The following is a 17,449-nucleotide window of genomic DNA, read 5'->3' as shown; positions in this document are numbered from 1 at the left end:
TGAGACTGTGGTGAGCAGTGCTCTGCTTTCTCAAGTGCTCAGCTTTGCATGCTTATAGGATCTATGTCTTATTTTTTTATTTTAGGATTTTATTTCCCACAACTTGTGTGATGTTCCAACAATTCTCAATTTTGTTTTTCTATAATGTATGAAAATGTATGTGCGCTCTCTCATAGAGCTGGCTCTGATTTCCGACTAGTATCAGAAGGAGCCCTGTAGATCAGACCATAATGTTTTTGTTCATTTTACTGTCTCCCTGACGTCAAAGTTTTTAAATCTTTTTTAGGCGCTATCAGAAACTTCAGAAGATGATGAAGCCTTGGTAAGCCCTTCCCCAACCTTGAGCTGGATAACCCGTCTCGTAGCATCTAATCCTACACAATCTGCATGAAACTGGCTCAAACTGATGGGGAAAAATCACAGCACCCACTTCACCCGCAAGCTGTCTTTAATGACTTTATGATCTTTCCCCCACCCCCAAAAAAAAATAACCCAATCAACATCTTTTCCTCTGTTTGCATGTGGTATTGGGCTTTAAAAACCATAGATACTAACTCCTTTTCTCACCTGCTACATGTAGCTGTAAATTAGTTGCCTTTAACATTTAGGTATTGAATCTTATTTCCACCCCCTCATAAGAATGGCGTTCTTTTTTTTTTTTTTAGATCTCGTACTGCATGTAATATAAAGTTTATTAGATTAGATTGTGTCCGTGTTTTTCATTTATTTTAATTTTTTTTGTAATATAAAATGCATACAAAATGCTTTAAAAGGCAAAAAGCATACAATTTTTAAATGTAAGCAATAAAACAAGAATGTGCTCTTATCAGAAAGAAATCATCCATTGATGATCGTATGATGTGTCCTGGTGCTTTTTATTACTATTAACTCAAAGTTGAGTATTTTTCTATATAGCGCACCCCGAAAATTATTTATTTATCTTTTTAAATTGCTGTTAATGTCATGGAATGGCCGCAGAAAAAGTTAGTTCCTGTTCCTTGTGTACGGTATCTCTTATTTATTTATATATATATATATATATATATATATATATATATATATATATATATATATATATATATATATATATATATACAGTGAGGAAAATAAGTATTTGAACACCCTCCTATTTTGCAAGTTCTCCCACTTAAAAATCATGGAGGGGTCTGAAATTGTCATCGTAGGTGCATGTCCACTGTGAGAGACATAATCTAAAAAAAAAAAATCCAACTATTTATATTTAACTATTTATTTGTATGATACAGCTGCAAATAAGTATTTGAACACCTGAGAAAGTCAATGTTAATATTTAGTACAGTAGCCTTTGTTTGCAATTACAGAGGTCAAACGTTTCCTGTAGTTTTTCACCAGGTTTGCACACACTGCAGGAGGGATTTTGGCCCACTCCTCCACACGGCCCATTCCTCCACACAGATCTTCTCTAGATCAGTCAGGTTTCTGGCCTGTCGCTGAGAAACACGGAATTTGAGCTCCGAGGGAGATTGACAGTCATGTTTAGCTTCTTCCATTTTCTAATGATTGCTCCAACAGTGGACCTTTTTTCACCAAGCTGCTTGGCAATTTCCCCGTAGCCCTTTCCAGCCTTGTGGAGGTGTACAATTTTGTCTCTAGTGTCTTTGGACAGCTCTTTGGTCTTGGCCATGTTAGTAGTTGGATTCTTACTGATTGTATGGGGTGGACAGGTGTTTTTATGCAGCTAACGACCTCAAACGGGTGCATCTAATTTAGGATAATAAATGTAGTGGAGGTGGACATTTTAAAGGCAGACTAACAGGTCTTTGAGGGTCAGAGTTCTAGCTGATAGACAGGTGTTCAAATACTTATTTGCAGCTGTATCATACAAATAAATAGTTTAAAAATCATATATTGTGATTTATGGATTTATTTTTTTAGATTATGTCTCTCACAGTGGACATGCACCTACGATGACAATTTCAGACCCCTCCATGATTTCTAAGTTGGAGAACTTAGATTATATATATTATATATTATAATACATAAAATGTATTATAATACATTATATATATTATATATATAATGTATATGTGTGTGTACGTATATATATATATATATATATATATATATATATATATATATATATATATATATATATATGTTTCTCACAAATGTGAGTGCACCCCTCAAAATGCGGCAACCATTTTAGTATATCTTCTCAAGGGACAATTCTAGAGAAATGAAACTTGGATATAGTTAAGAGTAGTTAATGTGCAACTTCCTCTGTTCTCTAAAAAGAACTCAACTTTCATTTCTGTAGTATTGTCCCCTGAGAACACTCACTTTTGCGAGATACCATGTCTGTATGTGTGTGCATGTTCACACTCACACACACACACACACACACAGTGCATTTAGAAAGTATTGACTCCCTTCACTTTTTTCAATATTGCTATGTTGGATTCTGATACTACTACTAATAAATAATAATAATAATAATAATTAAAACCTGAAATATAACATATATATATATATATATATCACCATTCTAGCCGTTTACTCAATGCTTAGTTGATGCCGCTTTGGCAACAGCCTAAAGCCTTTTTTTTTTTTTTGGATATATATATATATATATATATATATATATATATATATATATATATATATACACACACACACACACACACACACACACACACACACACACACTCACATGCACATGTCTTAAGACATAAGCATACATTTATTTTACAGTGATTATTAGGATTTGCCAATTGAGATTTTTAGATTTTTTTTATTTTTTCCCCCTCAAGTCCATTCAGAGTCCATTCTGCTTGATACCATTTATAACTTGGGCACAGAATATTTTCTATATTGTGTTAAAATCCATTCAGAGCTTTCCTTCAGATGATCTCTGCTCTAACCGTTCCCCATCAGACTAATAATTGTATGCAGTTGCACGAGATCGCGCCGTACAGCCGCGCTGCTGAAACGCTGCTTCCTCGCCCCTGCCTTCTGCTCTGTGATGTTGTAGAGTAGTTACGTTCTTTAGTGCCATGCTGGCTTCGTCTTCTCCTCTGTCTCTTCGCTTTCTGTGGCTCCTTTCTTTGTATGGCACTGGCTAAAAACACCTGCAAATTTCCCCTTATGAGGCTGATGCTTCGTTGTGCTTCAGATCAGCTCAGTAGGTAGACATGAACGTAGTGGCTGTTATCTTGTTTTTTCCTGCAGCTTTGGAGAGATTCTGTCTTACACTCTGACGGCCTTCGTGGAACTCATGGACCATGGCATCGTCTCATGGGATACCTTTTCTGTGGCCTTTATCAAGAAGGTGGGCTTAGTAAAAAATTCCGATTTCAGAAATTTAGAAGAATTTACCTCAGAATTTATCAAAATTAAAACGGATTGGCTTCAGGCCACTCAACCACACCCTCGCCACTTCGTTAATGTTTATTCCTGCAAAGTTCATGGACTAAATGAGGCTTCCGAACACATTTGCGCTGTACTTTTTCGAACACTGAAGAAATCTGCAGAAAATCCCTACGATGATTTAAATTAACATGAGGTGGGTATGATTCATTGACTCAGCATGACCAATGTGTTCTGGAGAACATTCATTTCTATGGGAACCGTTCGTTTACAGACGTTCGCAGAGTTCACTGGAGTTTAACTCTACACTCAAGAGTGCGAACACAAAGTCAGGCAGTGAGTCAGCCTTATTTTCTTAAGGAGGTTTCAGTGGTTCATGCTGAGCCAATGAAGATGAATGGGAAGTTAATTGATGATGATAAGCTTAGATCCAAATCATTATGTAGAATCAGTGAAAAGAAAAAAAAAAAATATATATATATATATAATATATATATATAATATATATATAATAATAAATACATTTATTATATATTGTTTATACATATGTTTATTTGCTGTACATGTATTTACATATGTATCTGCACTTGTCTGTCCAGCTGTGATTTAATCTAATAATAAAATCCTATGGTGTAACCTGACTGTATACACCTTCCTTTTTCTTGTGTGATCTGTAACCCAAAATCGAACCATTTTTCGTTTGCCCTCCTGTTGCAGATTGCAAGTTTTGTGTGTAAGTCAGCTACAGACTCTGCAGTCCTGCAGAGATCTCTGGCCATCCTGGAGTCTATGGTGCTCAACAGTCAGGACCTGTACCAGAAGGTGGCGCAGGAGATCACTATCGGTCAGCTCATGCCTCATCTACAAGGGTACGGGAAGGCCGCTGTCCCACAGGGACCCCATTCATAACTTGTTGGTCCTGCTTCAGAGGTTCATTAGTTACAATACCAAAATTGATTAAGACCGAGTGTTCGATGCTTCAGCGACCGTTGGTATTGTGTTTTCTCTCCGTGTGTTCAGGACGGATCAGGACATTCAGACTTATACTGTCGCAGTGATTAATGCTCTCTTCCTTAAAGCCCCCGAGGACAAGAGACAGGTACAAACAAAACACTCATATTTTATCCCGATGTCCTTTTTTTTTTTTACCGAATAAATTGCACTAAGGGGACTTCAGTATATGATGTGCAAACGTCTGAGGGGAAATTATTGTTCAATTGGCTGGTTATATTGGCTTTCTTTTGTACATTTCATAAAGCTTTTTGTGTACATATGTGTTTGTGTGTGTGTGTGGACGATGTTTGGTGTGCTAAGCTTGTTTTTTTTAAATAGACATAAAAAGTTTGGGTCTGAAATCTGACACACTTTATCCACACCTGTGACGGAATTGCGATACTTTTACATTTTGCATTACAAAAATGTTGTGTTCATTTCGTGTTTTGTGTCATTGTGCGGCTGAAGACCTGCTTGCTGAAAAAAATAATCTGAATGATATTGTAATGCAAAATTCACCCCGTTATGACGCAGTACGATTGTGTCTCCAGGAAGACGCAGCTCTGCCTCTGCCATGTTAATCTGTATTCTATGTGACTCTAAGGACACGCCTCTGTCAAATCAGATATTGGTCACAAATTATTGCTCGCTTTTGAAATAATAAAGGTATTCCGCATTTACTAAATATAATAAATAAAAAGTTTTTTACTGATGCAAATATGTTTAAAAAAAAAAAAAAAAAAAAAAAACGATGGCAGCTATATATTTATATCATATTATTTTATTACAAATTTGTAATTTCTCTGCATTTCCCTAACAGAGTTGCATCAGTAGAAATATAATATTAATATTGTGAAATGAAATTAAGCAGAGTTGATGCATTTGGAGCATTTTAGGACCTCAAAAAAGAAATCTTCTCGATGGACTTGTTGTAATAGTTTAAATCGAAACGACTTAAAAAATGTCATCAAGAAAGAAGTGCGATGCAACTTTTTTGGTCTAAATAATAAAGTAAAAAAAAAAAACAAATAAATAATTATGCTATTTGATAATATACCTAATATTCAGTCATTCTGATCGTTATTTCAGCCTTCGTCATACGCCCATGTGTGTTTATTACAGTTTTCTTTCTTTTGGTTTTGAAAGCCAGAAGTACTAACCCTTCCTATCTCACTTCTCTCTGCTTCCTGCACTACTAATGGAACTGCCTTTTTCTTCTCTTCTCACTCTGTTACTTTTATTCCCTTTATTTGTGCTGCGTTGGTAACGGTAGTATGATCCGAACATTGTCAGCATCCTTGATTGTCCGCTTACCGTAAGTGCATTCAGAGTGAGCCATAACATGCTTTTCTACAATCTTGCTGTTTATTCAGCATCTTAACTGTAATTCCTGTGTGTGTGTGTGTGTGTGTGTGTGTGTGTGTGTGTGTGTGTGTGTGTGCAGGAGATGGCTCACATTCTGGCACAGAAGCAGTTGCGCAACATTATCCTTACAGTGAGTACCGTTATTATTATTTTTATTATTAGTAGTATTATTATTTGTCTTTTAAATCTCCCTCTCTTTCTCACACTCTCTGTACTTTCCACATATTTGTCTTGCAGAATGTAATCAGGAGCCCTAAGCCCATTAACGATGAGATGGCCCACCAGCTTTATATGCTGCAAGTGTTGACCTTTAACCTTTTGGAGGATCGCATGATGACCAAGATGGACCCTCAGGACCAGGTCCGTGTGTCTCCTCTTGAGATTAATACTCCGGATGCAAAAATAGTCCGATACCAAATTATGGCAATAACTTAATTAATTGCGATCATCGTGGTGAAATTTAGGTTTGAAACTTTGAAATCATACCATCTGTTATTTTACACAGCCATTTAACTGATAGCTGTCCATAACCAATCAGCCAAGCTGCTCCTGAGCAAGGTCCTAAATCTCATAACTGCTCAGTTGTGGAAGTAAGATAAATGTAAGCCGCTCTGGATAAGGGCGTCTGCCAAATGCCAAAAATGTTACCGATTGCTCATATTATTAGGGTGTATGTAAAGACGTAATCCTCGTTCTTTCCGTCTTACACTCAGGCTCAGAGAGACATCATCTTCGAGCTGCGCCGGATCGCGTTCGACGTCGAGTGCGAGTCCAACAGCGGCAGCATCGAGAAGCGCAAGTCCATGTACACCAGAGACTACAAGAAACTAGGCTTCATTGTAAGTATTTTTTCATCGTTATCAGCATTATTACATACACCGATCAGTTATAACATTGAGTGGTGAAGTAAATGCCACTGATTATTTCCTCATCATGGCACCTGTTAGTGGGTGGATATATTTATTAGGCAGCAAGTGAACATTTTGTCCTCAAAGTTGATATTAGAAGCAGGAAAAATGGGCGAGCATAAAGATTTGATCGAGTTTAACAAGGGCTAAATTGTGACGTCTAGACGACTGGGTCTGAGCTCCAAAACTGCAGCTCCCGGCGACAGGGTCGTGTGCGGCCTGAGGCTCATTGATGCACGTGGGGAGCGAAGGCTGGTCCTCGTGGTCCGATCCAACAGACGAGCTTCTGTAGCTCAAATTGCTGAAGAAGTAAAGTTGTTAATGCTCGACAGGTCAAAACAGCAGCAAAAGGGGGACCAACACAATATTAGGCAGGTTGTCATAATGTTATTTCTGATCGGTGTATGATTACACTTTGAATATTCCACATTTAGTCTCTATTTGCTCTTATAATACCCTCCCCTCCTCTGGAAGAGGTTCCACTTTATTTTGTGGAGATTTGTGCTCATTCATTCATAGGGGCTCTGAAGGCAGGTCCCAAATGTGTTCATTAGGTTTGAGGTCAGAGCTCAGATCTTAAACTCCAACCCATGTGAAGGTGGCAGTTTAGTGTTTAAAGCATTGGACTTGAATTTGAACCCCAAACCACCAAGCTGTCCCTCCTGGTCCTCTGAGCAAGGTCTTTAACCACGTAGCTGCTCAATTGTATTAAATGACATAAATGCAAGTCGCTCTCGATAAGGGCGTCTCCCAAATGCCATTAATGTAAATGTAAAGCATATGGTTATGGAGCTGGCTTTGTGCACTGTCATGCTGGAACTGTTTTGAGTCTCCTAGTTTGGGGAAATTTCATTCGTATAGAACGAAGAACGTATGCAATTGTGTGCCTTCAAGTTGGAGAGAAGAGTTTGATAAGAAACCACGTGTGGCTGTCGAAGTCCCTATACTTTGGTCATTATAGTATATTACGCCATATGTTTTTTTTGTTGTTGTTTTACTGATCACGTCACTCTCTCCTCAATATATCTTCAGAGAGATTCTTTCAGGTGAGTAAATAAATAGCGAATGAACGACAGGCTCTCATTTTCTGTGGCTTGTTAAAGACCCCACATGCAGCTCTGTGTGGTCCACTGTTAAGGATTAATCAGAAATCCTACACACAGACACACAACACCATGGAAGTGTAGGTAGGGTGACTCATTCGACTTGTTCGCTTGTTCTTGCTGTGCTAATGAGCCATATGTTCCCCTATGTTCTGGATTTCACAAGATCCAGGTGGTGCAGATGGCCATGAATGTAGCCAGGAGTTTGCTCTGTGGCTCTGTGGCTCTACGCTGTCTGTAAAAAACACATGCACATCTTGTTATATATGTGGAATATTTGAAGGCAAGGAAAACCAAATTGGGAATGGTTTCTATTCCAAGCTTTGAAGTACAGAATTTTTGCTCTGAATATATGACTTGGTTTGTTCTTATACCCTACGTAGTGAGCGCATTTTCCATAATTTAGGAAAAACAAAGTCATAGTGGATATTAACAATGTGCATCTCCATAACTGATGCCGATGCGATTCGCATCTCCACGCATAAACGGCGATGCGATACATTAATCATACCTACGAAGCAGCTACAGAATTAACTTAAATTATTTCTCTTGTTCAGACACCAAATCATCAATTTACTTAAGTGCCCTCTGACTCAAAAAATAAATAAATAAAAAATTCAAAAAATTCAATAAAACCAGATGTTATTTTCCTGTTCTGTCTACAGGAAGTTACAGCTCTACCTCTGCCATGTTAATCTGTATTCTACATGACTCTCAGGACACGCCTCGTTCTCCGTAGCGTTGTGATACGTCATATTCACGTAGCAGCGGTGCTGAAAGAACACCCTCGAGAAACAGGCTGTATAACTATATAATAAAAATAAAGCGCATCTATTAATAATGATATAGAAACACAAATACTTTTCTAAAAAACCCAAATATGTTATTTGTAATTTAACGCGATTCAAATGCCAACTTGGATCTGATGCACAATTATTTATTTTTTATCGCTGCATCGCATCGTTAACTTTCATGCCGATATCCATCCCTTATATATAGTTCATAATGTAGCCGCTGCTCGTGTTTTCTCCTCCTGTGACGCCGTAAAAGATTTAAAGTGTCTGGAACTGGACAGGCTTAATGTAGGCATGTATTAAATATAGACATTTGCTGCAGCATTCTACTCTCTTTTTCTCTTTGTTCATTTTTTTTTCTTTTTATTATAGAGCGTAACTAACACAACATGGTGTTTTTCTTTTAATATCTCTTTCCAACTCCTTTGATGCTCTTAAGGCCAGTGAGATGTTCTCTTTCTCTTTGATCAATTGTTGCCTGATTCCTTATGATTGAGCTGCTCTGAAACGTCAAAGTTTCAACGTTCAAAGTATTAGGACACCTGACCTTTCTGCTATATGTGGTTCTTCTCCAAACTGTTACCACAAAGCTGGAAGCACTCAATTGTACAGGATGTCTTTGGATGACGAATATATTATTATATATAAAAAAATATATTTGCATTTACTTGAACTTGGTGGAACAGTTATGGGTTTCCATGTTCAATACCCCTGTGCACAAAGCGAGCTTTATGAAGATCTGGTTTACATGGTTTGGAGAGGAAGATTTTGAGTGGTCTGCTGTAGAGCTCTGATCTCATCCCTACTGAACACCTTTGGGATGAATGTGAACACTGACTGCAACCCAGGTCTCCTCACCTACATCAGTACCTGCCTTTAACACACTTGTGGCTGATGAAAACAAATATCTATAAGCACACTCCAAAATCTAGTGGAACATCTTCCCAGAAGAGTGGAGAGAATTACAAGAGCTTGGGACTAAATGTGGAATGTGAATGTGTTATTTTTATGTATATATATATATATATATATATATATATATATATATATATATATATATATATATATATACCTCACCTGTGTTCTGAGCTGCACAGCATCGGGAGAAAAAACGTTTTTTTTTAAACGCATGACGATGCCAAAAGATAAACTCTCGAGAGAAATAGTTGTGAAAGGAAGGAGGAAGACAGTGAACAATGATTTTCTTGGTAGGCTACTGTTTAGATACAAGCCGTTGTAACGCGTTGAGTCTGGGTGAAGGGAGAGCTCGCTAACTCCAGTTGCAACAGAAATCATATAAGCACAGACAGGTTTCCAAAACTCGTGCTTTTTTATTTTTCTTGGCAACAGCGTTACGGGTTAGTCAAAGAAACTTAGAAATTAGCATCATAAAATAATAAACACATAATCCTCGTCTTGAACACACGCAGTAATAGCGGAAAAATGCAGTGCCGGTCTTTTCCCAAAATACCGCTATGCTCCTAAAGGAAGCTCAACATATTTTACCTGTTACACCGTGTATAACGTGTCTTTCGTTAAAGCCTGTGTAAAGTACATATATATATATATATATATATATATATATATATATATATATATATATATATATATATATATATATATATATATATATATATATCAACATCGATAAGTTGATCTGTCGGTGAAAATAGTGTGTGTTTCTAATTCTCTCTGTGTGTGTGTGTGTGTGTGTGTGTGTGTGTGTGTGTGTGTGTGTGTGTGTGTTTTGAATTTATAGAATCATGTGAACCCGGCAGTGGATTTCACACAGATTCCACCAGGGATGTTGGCTCTGGATAATATGCTGTATTTTGCCAAACAACACCAAGATTCCTACATCAGGGTAAAAAAATCTTTCCTTTCTCTCTCTCTCTCTCTCTCTCTCTCTCTCTCTCTCTCTCTCTCACACACACACACACACACACACACACACACACACACCTTTTTAGCACTAACTGGCAGTTAGAATAACAGGGAGATAAGGATTTATTGTAATGGTCCAGCTTTGTGGAAACTGCCTCGAATTCTGCATTTGAAAATGATTTTGACCTTTTGAAAGCAGTGCCATTGCAGAAACCACCCTGATCCCTTGTTTATAGAAAGTTCAACCATAAACCAGGCTTAAGAGTTTATTCATGTTTAGTAATAAACCTGTATGTGAGTCACTATAACAATTATGTCTAAATCTATTCATTTTCACATAAGAAAAAATGTAATAGAAAAGGAATTAAGTTGTATCGAACCAGCACTTTTATTTAGCAGCACTTTTTATCATAATAAATTTTTTTATTTAATATTTCTTTTTTCATCCTTTAGATCGTCCTAGAGAACAGCAGTCGTGAAGATAAGCACGAGTGTCCGTTTGGCCGCAGCAGTATCGAGCTCACCAAAATGCTGTGCGAGATCCTCAAAGTAGGAGAACTGCGTAAGTGTGGGATCTTTTTCACTCGAGTCTGTCTCAGATGATTTCCCATGTCTGGGGTTAGACTGTAGAAATGTATTGTGCGTATTTTATTACCAAAGTTTCTGGACACCTGACCATATTTGTATGCATCTTTCTAAAAACATAATCCCACATAATAACCTTCAAGTCTTCTGGAAAGATCTTCCCTTAGATTTTGGAGTGTGTTATTAAAGTCAGGTATTGATGTCGGTGAGGAGACCTGGGGTCCAGTCAAAGTTTCAATGAATCCCAAAGGTGTTCAACAGGGTTGAGATCAGAGCTCTTTAGCCGAAAAGCTTCCTTTTCAAACCATGTATGCCATATCTACCATCTTCTGGATTTGTGCATTGGACATTGCCATGCTGGAACGGGTTCGGGTCTTCTAGTTAAAAACGAAGGGAAAATGTCATGCTACTGCATCCAGAGAAATCCTGTGAAGCTGTGTGCCTTTAACTTTGTGGTAGCATGTTGGGGAAGAAGCACATATGGCTGAAAAAGTCAGGTTTTCCAATTCTTTTGTTGCATTTTGTTCTCCAGCCTGTTAAACACGTTAGACATGAATTGGAGAGCATGAACCTGAAACGTTATATAGAGATTTCATATTTCTCTAGTGGGCTGTCCAGTCCACAAAAAAGGAAAGAAGCCACAAAAGGCATAAATCAGACCATTTATAACTTATACAGTAAATTAGCGCGTAATAATTACGCTTTATTTGTTTAGCAAGAAATTAGGACAATTAGCATTGTGCATGTTGCAGCTTACAAAAATGCGGAAATGTACATGTATGAGAAGACAGCAGTCCTCTTTCTGAATATGATGCCAATACTCTTAATAGATGCAACTTATTGTCGTTGCATTTTACCAGTACACAGAAATGAAATCCAGTTTAGCATCGACCCAAATCCAAATAGTAGCAATTGTGCAAACTGGGAAGAGCAGATAAATATTTAAATATATGTATATATATATTTCTGAAAATGTTTTAAATTAGGTTAGAAAGGTGTGTGTGTGTGTGTGTGTGTGTGTGTGTGTGTGTGTGTGTGTGTGTGTGTGTGTGTGTGTGTGTGTGTGTGTAAGGCACAATTCTACAGAAGCCCGTAACCACAGGGTCATGATTCAGTACTGGGCTGTGAGAGTTGCTACTGGGTCTCAAGAACATTCTGGAGAAAGTGTTTGTAGCTATGACACTATAATTTATTGTGCATTTTGCCCTTTAAGAACCACAAATTTACATACAGCAGGACTTCAGAAAATGCGTGTGTGTGTCCATGCCACCATCTTGAATGTTGGAGGTTGGAGACCTCTGTTCTAATAGTATGCTTTCTTGTTCTTTGCCCTTATTAATGTCCCCAATCCCTTAACCCTTTTTTTTTTATCGTCTCAGTTTTAATATTGTGATGCACAACTTTTTTTTTTCCTAAACATAAATTATAAAATAGAGATAAATACATGAAATCACTCCTTGTAGCCTGTTTTGTCCACATTGTGGTCTTAAATCCAGATTATATGGTGGGTTATTAATCAGGGTCACATTTAATGAAGTAGTTCCTACACACACTCCTGTCTTGAATGCTTCAGGTATTTTAAGATCACTATTAAGGGGGAAGAAAAAAAAACACTTTTCTGAAAAAGCATTATTTTTCTTGAGGTCTTTTGCATTGATTTTTACTCTCCATGAGAACACAGGACTTTGATTTGTTTTATGCATGTTCACATATCTGCAGGGAAAAGGACATCGCTATCAATTCAGTGCAGTACTTCCACTGAGACAGAATAGTACTTAGCTTCACCTGTGCTTTATGAATGTATCTCGGCATTAATCTTTGAGCTAAACCATAGACAGTGATATTGCTAGCGGTGGTCAGCCATGACATATTTGACCAGTATTTCACTGAACCGAATTGAAATCATGCCAAAGGATGCTGGTTCTAATTCCGTATTAAAGAGTGATGGGTTCCTTTTTTTAAATTTTATTTATTTATTTATTTTTTTTAAAGCTTCAATACAAACTCCCATACTGCTCACCCACAATGTTCATCTCAAAAGATTATTTATTATTTTCTCAAACATGAATTGAAAATATATTAAAGAGAATGGATTACTAAATGATAAACAGTTTTTTTGCTTCCTCAGTTAGTTGTATACTACGGGGGAATTCGGAATTTGAAGGTCATGAGTTCAAATCCTAGACGCACCAAGCTGCTTATTTGTATGAATGATATAAAAAAAATATTTAAAAAAAAGTAAATCGCTCCGGTTAAGGGCATGTGCCAAATGCTATAAATGTCAATATCATAGAGAAATGCAAAACATAAAATTGCTTTTTTTTTTTTTTTTTATTAAGGCAGTTTATTATTGACATTTGTGATGATTTTAAACATTTGAACAGTTAACATTTTTAAAACAATTGAAATAAAATGCCCGATTGGTTGAATAATATACAACATTATATTTTATAGAAAATGAAATAGAATAAATAAAATTAATGCAATGTTTTTTTATTATATTGATTCAATTGAGTAATTGGTTAAATCGGCTTAAATTAAATTAAGTTGTATAAATAAAAAGGTTTAATTAAATAGTACATTTGTTAGACCCCATTTGGGTAAAAGGAAGTGTGTGTGTGTGCGTTTTTACATCTAATATTTAATTTTCTAAAGATTTGTTCTACTTAAATTCTTAAACTAAAACAAAGAACTGCTGAATTGTCAGGATTTCCTCCTTTTATGAGAAATTCTTGAAGCTGGACAAAAAAACGCGAAAGAATCCATCTAATCCACCTAACGAATTACATTATCCATTATTATCGATAATTAGTTGGTGCAGCACTAAAGGTTCCCTGGTGGTCTAGTGGTTAGGATGCGCCGCTCTCACCGCTGTGGCCCGGGTTCGATTCCCGGTCAGGGAGCCAACCCCAGTCATTAGGGTTGCACAACCCAGTGCACTTTTAGTGCTGTCCCAAGCCCAGATAAGTGGGGAGGGTTGCGTTAGGAAGGGCATCCAGCGTAAAAACATGTGCCAAATCGAACATGCAGATCATGAATACGGATGATCCGCTGTGGCGACCCCTAATAGGAGAAGCTGAAAGAAAGTTTAGTTGTTGCAGCACTAAAGTAAGTCGCTGATTCTGCAAGTTTAGTCCAGCAGGGAAAGCCTTGCTAGCCCTGACTGCCCAACATTGCCTTTTACACTATATTGATATCCAAAGTTTCTAAATTCATTGCAGTAGTACAAATGTTTGGTCTCTTTTCACAATAAATATTCTTCCTACGATCAACAACTAAACTGACCTAAAAACAGATTTGAAAGTTTTTTCTAGACAAAAAAAAAAAGACGAACTGATTATATAGTATATAGCGATGCAATCTAGATCATGTAAAGGTATAAGGGCTTCAGTTTGGCAGAAACCCGTGAGCATATGCATCATTTACGAGCTGTCCTGGTGTCCCCACCTCACCTCATCTCCGAGACCCATTTCGCCTTGAAAGATTTATAGTCCTCCGTGTTTCTTGAGCGAACGCCTTAATGGAATCCAAAGTGGTCTGCACCACACAATGACTTTTTGCTCTTCAGATTTAAAAAGCATATGTAATATTAATCAAGGAGCCGAAAACGAACGAGAACCGAATGCATCTTCCTATTGATTTATGATGATGTCGGCTTTTTCGACTTTGGAAAGGGCACTAAGAAGTTTCATCTGTTGTTGGGATGTGAGAAATGAGGTCAGATTCCGTTTCCACCTGTCTTGTCCCTGCTGGCATTGAGCATGTTCAGACAGCATTAGGAAGACTAATGTCAACAACCGTTATCGTCACCTTACTTGTCTAAGACGCTGGAAGGGGCTTTCTGAGATTTCTCCCAGTGAGACATCGCACGCTTTGCGGCTTGGCATCATGCCTGGGCAAGAGTGTGAAAATGCCTCAGGGACATAGTGTTCAGGCAGGAAGTCAAGCCACAGCACTGCTCCATCATCTTTAATTGTTGTCCAGATGGCAAGTGAGACGATGTAGTGAGGATATTTCTTGACACTGGGCTCCCCAAGGTTTAGTTAAGTATAGAGGAATATTTTTGTATTAAGTTTATATTCCTGCCTCCGTAGTCTCTTGCCACTGCATCGCTCCTTTTTCTGCTGAATGAGGATTTCACTAATATATTGTCAATCTCTACTGCTTTCACACTTAGCCATCAGTTCTTACTTCTCTCTAGTGCTGTTCTCAATAACAAGTGTGTCCACATCTTCAGCTGCTAAAGTAGAGCGGAGACAGTTCAGGCTTATTTATACTCCTATAATGCATTTTAACGTATTTGTGTCAAAACATTATACGATTTTATATATATATTAGGGATATTTATCTCCATAACTGAGTCCGTTGCGATTCGCATCTCGATGCACAGCCTACGATGCGATACATTAAAGATGCATATGAAGCAGCTACCGATGCGATGGGATACGATTTCCCCCATTACAATTCAGTCTAATTCGATCCAACGCAATCCGATTCAATGCAATTTGGTATGGTGCAAATAGTTCACATCTTTGGATCAGACTGACAGCAAATCATCAATTTACTTAATTGATTTCTAACGCATGGCCCCTTTCACAAACACGCCTTTGTATTGCAAAAACAAACGAACAAACAAACAAACAAAAAAAAAAAACGGCTCTACCTCTGCCATGTTAATCTGTATTCTATGTGACTCTCAGGACACACCTCGCCTCCAAAGGGTTGATCTACGTCATATTCACGTGGCAGCAGTGGTACTGAGAGAACACACAGTTTAGCGAGGAGAAAACGATCTACATAAGATATTGGTCACTTTATAAATAATAAAAGGAAAGTGCGTCTACTAATAATTATATATAAATAAATCTGTCTTTAGCGATGCAAATATGTTAAAAATGATGCCACACTTTTTAAAATCGTCCTTCTAAACTGTCTCACGAGAAAATCTACAAACAGTTTGCTGAAGAACAACCTGTCTAAGAGCAAGAATTACTGGAACCATGTCAATATCTAGTTAAAGTGGTCCAAGGAAGGTTAAGGAGATGCACATCCCTAATATACAGTATCTCACAAAAGTGAGTGCACCCCTCACATTTCAGCAAACATTTTATTATATCTCATCAAGGAACAATACTGTAGAAATGAAACTTGGATATATTTTAGAGTAGTCAATGTGCAGCTTGTATAGCAATACAGATTTACTGTCCTCTGAAAATAACTCAACATACAGACATTATTGCCCACTGGGCCAAACAGCAGTTTTCCAACATAATAATGACCCCAAACACAACGGCAAGATGACAACTGCCTTGCTGAGGAAGGTGAAGGTGTGCACCTGTGGGGATCCTCAAGGGGAAGGTGGAGAAGCGTGATGTGTCCAACATCCAACAGCTTCGTAATGTCATTATAGAGGAGTGGAAGAGGTTTCCAGCAACAACCTGTGCAGTGCTGGTGAATTCCATACCCAGGAGGATTAAGGCAGTGATAGATCACAATGGTGCTCACACAAGATATTGACACTTTCGACATGTTCACTGAGGGTGTACTCACTTTAGTTGGCAGTTATTTAGACAATAATGTCTGTATGTTGTTATTTTTAGAGGACAGTAAATCGTAAACCAGGTTTAATTTCACAGAGTGAGCTCTGTGCACTTGTACATGGTTTGGACAGGTAGATCTTCAGTAGCCTCCTCTAGAGCTCTGATCTCAAAGGCCTTCTCACCTCACCTACATTAAAGCTCATTAAACACATACCATACTTATCACCAGGAGTCTGCAAACCTCTGGCAATATAGTGTGTGTAGGTATGTATGTATGTATATGTGTGTGTGTGTGTGTGTGTGTATATATATATATATATATATATATATATATATATATATATATATATATATAGATGGAGAGAGAGAGAGAGAGAGAGAGAGAGAGAGAGAGAGAAACTAGAGTTAGTGCAGATTTGTTTGCGCATGCATGAAAATGCTAAACGAATCCATAGCGCTAGCATAAGGGATTTTTTAGCTTTTTATGTCCAGCTTCAAGAATTTCTCTTAAAAGGAGAAAATCCTGACAATTTCACATATTGATGAAATGAATGAATGACGGATGGAAGGACTAAAGACATTTGTTAAAGTCTGCTGAATGAAGGTAGAACAGTTAAGTAGATCATAAGTAGATTTGTGCCAATTTAACTGATTACTCACTTTAATCAATATAATAATGCGTTTTGCATTAATTATTTTATTTTGATAAAATACTATAACATATATATTATTTAAACATTATTATTATATTATATTTTTTCCACTTTTTGTAACTGTAATGTGAAAACAAAATGAAAAGACATGGAACAAGATACTCTATAGTGCTTTTAACATTTTGGGTTAAATAGATGGTATGGTCCAGCTGGAGTGTGCAATGTAGAATAGGTGTTGGGTAAAAGTGTGAGCATGTCTCAGATGGACAAGAGATGGAC

At 37.3% G+C, this 17,449-nt stretch overlaps 1 protein-coding gene across 6 annotated transcripts in view; it reads left to right on the top strand.

Annotated features, from left to right (window-relative positions):
- elmo1 (engulfment and cell motility 1 (ced-12 homolog, C. elegans)) overlaps positions 1-17,449 on the top strand; it is a 112,676-nt gene that overhangs the window by 59,640 nt on the left and 35,587 nt on the right. For 3 of the 6 annotated variants that reach the window (XM_046834452.1, XM_046834454.1, XM_046834453.1), the window contains 10 exons: positions 287-322; positions 3,208-3,307; positions 4,063-4,214; positions 4,366-4,444; positions 5,612-5,653; positions 5,783-5,833; positions 5,941-6,063; positions 6,417-6,542; positions 10,268-10,372; positions 10,846-10,954. In XM_046834452.1, the coding sequence (XP_046690408.1) occupies positions 287-322; positions 3,208-3,307; positions 4,063-4,214; positions 4,366-4,444; positions 5,612-5,653; positions 5,783-5,833; positions 5,941-6,063; positions 6,417-6,542; positions 10,268-10,372; positions 10,846-10,954 (923 nt within the window). The remainder of the gene's footprint in view (positions 1-286; positions 323-3,207; positions 3,308-4,062; positions 4,215-4,365; positions 4,445-5,611; positions 5,654-5,782; positions 5,834-5,940; positions 6,064-6,416; positions 6,543-10,267; positions 10,373-10,845; positions 10,955-17,449) is intronic. The other 3 variants (XM_046834455.1, XM_046834456.1, XM_046834457.1) reach the window with 3 other exon arrangements.

The sequence above is a fragment of the Silurus meridionalis genome, chromosome 22 (assembly GCF_014805685.1).
Source record: "Silurus meridionalis isolate SWU-2019-XX chromosome 22, ASM1480568v1, whole genome shotgun sequence".
NCBI lineage: Eukaryota > Metazoa > Chordata > Actinopteri > Siluriformes > Siluridae > Silurus > Silurus meridionalis.
The sequence above is the reverse complement of the archived record's forward strand: the minus strand, read 5'-3'. Positions and strand labels throughout refer to the sequence as shown.